The sequence below is a fragment of the Leptosomus discolor genome, chromosome 12, assembly GCF_034619465.1.
Source record: "Leptosomus discolor isolate bLepDis1 chromosome 12, bLepDis1.hap2, whole genome shotgun sequence".
Taxonomy (NCBI): domain Eukaryota; kingdom Metazoa; phylum Chordata; class Aves; order Leptosomiformes; family Leptosomidae; genus Leptosomus; species Leptosomus discolor.
The window spans coordinates 1,995,556-1,998,207 of NC_141402.1; the positions used below are offsets into that span (position 1 = coordinate 1,995,556).

At 68.4% G+C, this 2,652-nt stretch overlaps 1 protein-coding gene across 1 annotated transcript in view; it reads left to right on the plus strand.

The window, feature by feature from the left end:
* Nucleotides 1-333: 333 nt before the first annotated feature.
* MRPL16 (mitochondrial ribosomal protein L16) overlaps nucleotides 334-2,652 on the plus strand; it is a 3,512-nt gene continuing 1,193 nt past the window's right edge. The window contains exons 1-4 of the mRNA XM_086472388.1: nucleotides 334-427; nucleotides 699-779; nucleotides 903-1,051; nucleotides 2,333-2,651. Of these exons, the coding sequence (XP_086328514.1) occupies nucleotides 334-427; nucleotides 699-779; nucleotides 903-1,051; nucleotides 2,333-2,651 (643 nt within the window). The remainder of the gene's footprint in view (nucleotides 428-698; nucleotides 780-902; nucleotides 1,052-2,332; nucleotide 2,652) is intronic.

Here is a 2,652-nt window from a genome sequence, read left to right on the forward strand (position 1 = left end):
ATCCACTAATCAGGATTCTTGATACTCAAATCAAGACGGGAAAAGTGAGGGGGTTTCTAAGCAGCGTCCTAAAATCCTAAATCTGCTGCTTTCTGCAACAGGAGGCGCACAAGAGCCTCGACGGGACACCGAGAGGGGGGTCCTTCCCGGCTGGGACCCCTGCCCCACACTGGGGGGGGGGGGGCGACGTCGTGTAGGGACACGGGGCGGGGGGGGCGAATTCCTTCACGTGTGGGCCCCCCCCGGAACTAGTTCCCGTCCGCTGTTCCCCGCGTTCGGCTGCGGCACTACCGGAAGTGTCCCCCACCGGGCAGTCCTGGGGCGGGCACAACAATGGCGGCGCCCTCCAGGCACTTCCGGCTCGGCGGCGGCGGGGGCCCAGCGATGTGGCGATGGCGGTTCCCGCGGTCGCTGCCGGCTGGAGGAGGTCGGGGCAGCCCGGGCAGCGCTCCGAGGGGGGGGGGGAGCGGAGGGGCGAGGGGAGCGTAGCCGGGCGGCTGAGTCCCGGCGGGGGACGGGCGGGCCCCGGGGCCCCCCTCCCGCATTCACCGGGGCGGGGGGATGTTGGGGTCCGGGATTGCCGGGTCAGCTTTGGTGGCCGTAGGGGGGATGTTGGGATCCCGACGCTCTCGGGAAGCAGAGCCCCCGAGCCCCGAGCCCCCCCTTCCCGGTGCAACAAGCCCCGTTCTGTCCCGTAGGTCCCGGCGGTGTCGCCGCCGCCGTCGTCGTCGTCCCCCGGGCGGGTCTCAAGAAGTACGTGCTGCCCCCGGACTACAGCGGTAAGGGCGGAGGGGGATGAAACCCCCTCACCCTAGAGATGGCGGGGGCACCTGCGTGTCCCCTGTCCCCCCGCCCCGTCCCGGGGTGTCCTGGGGCCGGTGACCTTCGTGTCCCCCCGGTAGGTATCACCATCCCGGAGAAAACGAAGCTGAAGTTCGTGGAGAAGGTGCCGGCGGTGCCCAAGGTCAGGCGGGAGCCCCGCCAGCTGCGTGACATCCGTGGCCCATCCCAGGAGGCCACTGACTTCACCGAGGGGCAATACGGGATCCTGGTGAGCGGGACGGGACCCCAGCCCCGCCAAACCGGAGCCAGGGACGAGGGGGAAGCCCAGAGGGAGCTGGAGAGGGGGGTGGGGGGTGTGCTGAAGTGGGCACCCCCAAACTGGAGCTGCCCCATCTGGCGCTGAGCCCTCCCACGAGAGGGGGGGTGAAAACTCCAAAGCAACCAGCGCCCGGAGGGGGCCGGTGCCGAAGGGGCTCCCCAAAAGCTGCATGGACTGAGCTCCTGCCGTCAGGATGGGCCTCAGTTTCCCCAGGGAGGGGGTGAGGAGGGTAGGGCTGAGCTTCAATTGGAACAGCAGCTTTGGGACACCCTCGGCGGGGCTGTTCCCCCTCCCAAAAAGGGGTGGGGGGACACGGGCAGGGCAGGACAAGGGACCCTCCGTCCCCAAAAAGGGGTGGGGGGACACGGGCAGAGCAGGACAAGGGACCCTTCATCCCCAAAAAGGGGTGAGGGGACATGAGTGGAGCAGGACAGGGGACCTTCCGTCCCCAAAAAGGGGTGGGGGGGACACGGGCAGGGCAGGACAGGGATCCTCCGTCCCCAAAAAGGGGTGGGGGGACACAGGCAGAGCAGGACAAGGGACCCTCCATCCCCAAAAAGGGGTGAGGGGACATGAGTGGAGCAGGACAGGGGACCTTCCGTCCCCAAAAAGGGGTGGGGGGACACGGGCAGGGCAGGACAAGGGACCCTCCATCCCCAAAAAGGGGTGAGGGGACATGAGTGGAGCAGGACAAGGGACCCTCCATCCCAAAAAGGGGTGGGGGGACACGGGCAGGGCAGGACAAGGGACCCTCCATCCCCAAAAAGGAGTGGGGGGGGACACGAGCAGAGCAGGACAAGGGACCCTCCATCCCCAAAAAGGGGTGGGGGGACATGAGTGGGGCAGGACAGGGGACCCTCCGTCCCCAAAAAGGGGTGGGGGGGACACGGGCAGGGCAGGACAAGGGACCCTCCATCCCCAAAAAGGGGTGAGGGGACACGGGCAGAGCAGGACAAGGGACCCTCCATCCCCAAAAAGGGGTGGGGGGACACGGGCAGGGCAGGACAAGGGACCCTCCATCCCCAAAAAGGGGTGAGGGGACCCTCCGTCCCCAAAAAGGGGTGGGGGGACACGGGCAGGGCAGGACAGGGGATCCTCCGTCCCCAAAAAGGGCTGGGGGGGACACGGGCAGGGCAGGACAAGGGACCCTCCGTCCCCCTCGCCCTGCCAGCGCTTGTTCCCTGAGGTCCCTCATCCCTTCCCCCCCCCCCCCCCCCCCCCCCCAACCAGGCTTTGGGGGGCGGCTACCTCCACTGGGGCCACTTCGAGATGATCCGCCTGACCATCGCCCGCGGCATGGACCCCAAAACCACCTTCGCCGTCTGGCGCGTGCCCCCCCCCGCCAAACCGGTGACGCGGAAGAGCCTGGGCCACCGCATGGGGGGGGGCAAAGGCCCCATCGACCGCTACGTGACGGCGGTGAAGAGCGGGCGCCTGGTGGTGGAACTCGGGGGCCACTGCGAGTTCCAGGAGGTGAAGCCCTTCCTCACCCAAGTGGCCAGGAAACTGCCCTTCCCCGCCGTCCCCATCAGCCGCCTCGGCCTCCGGGA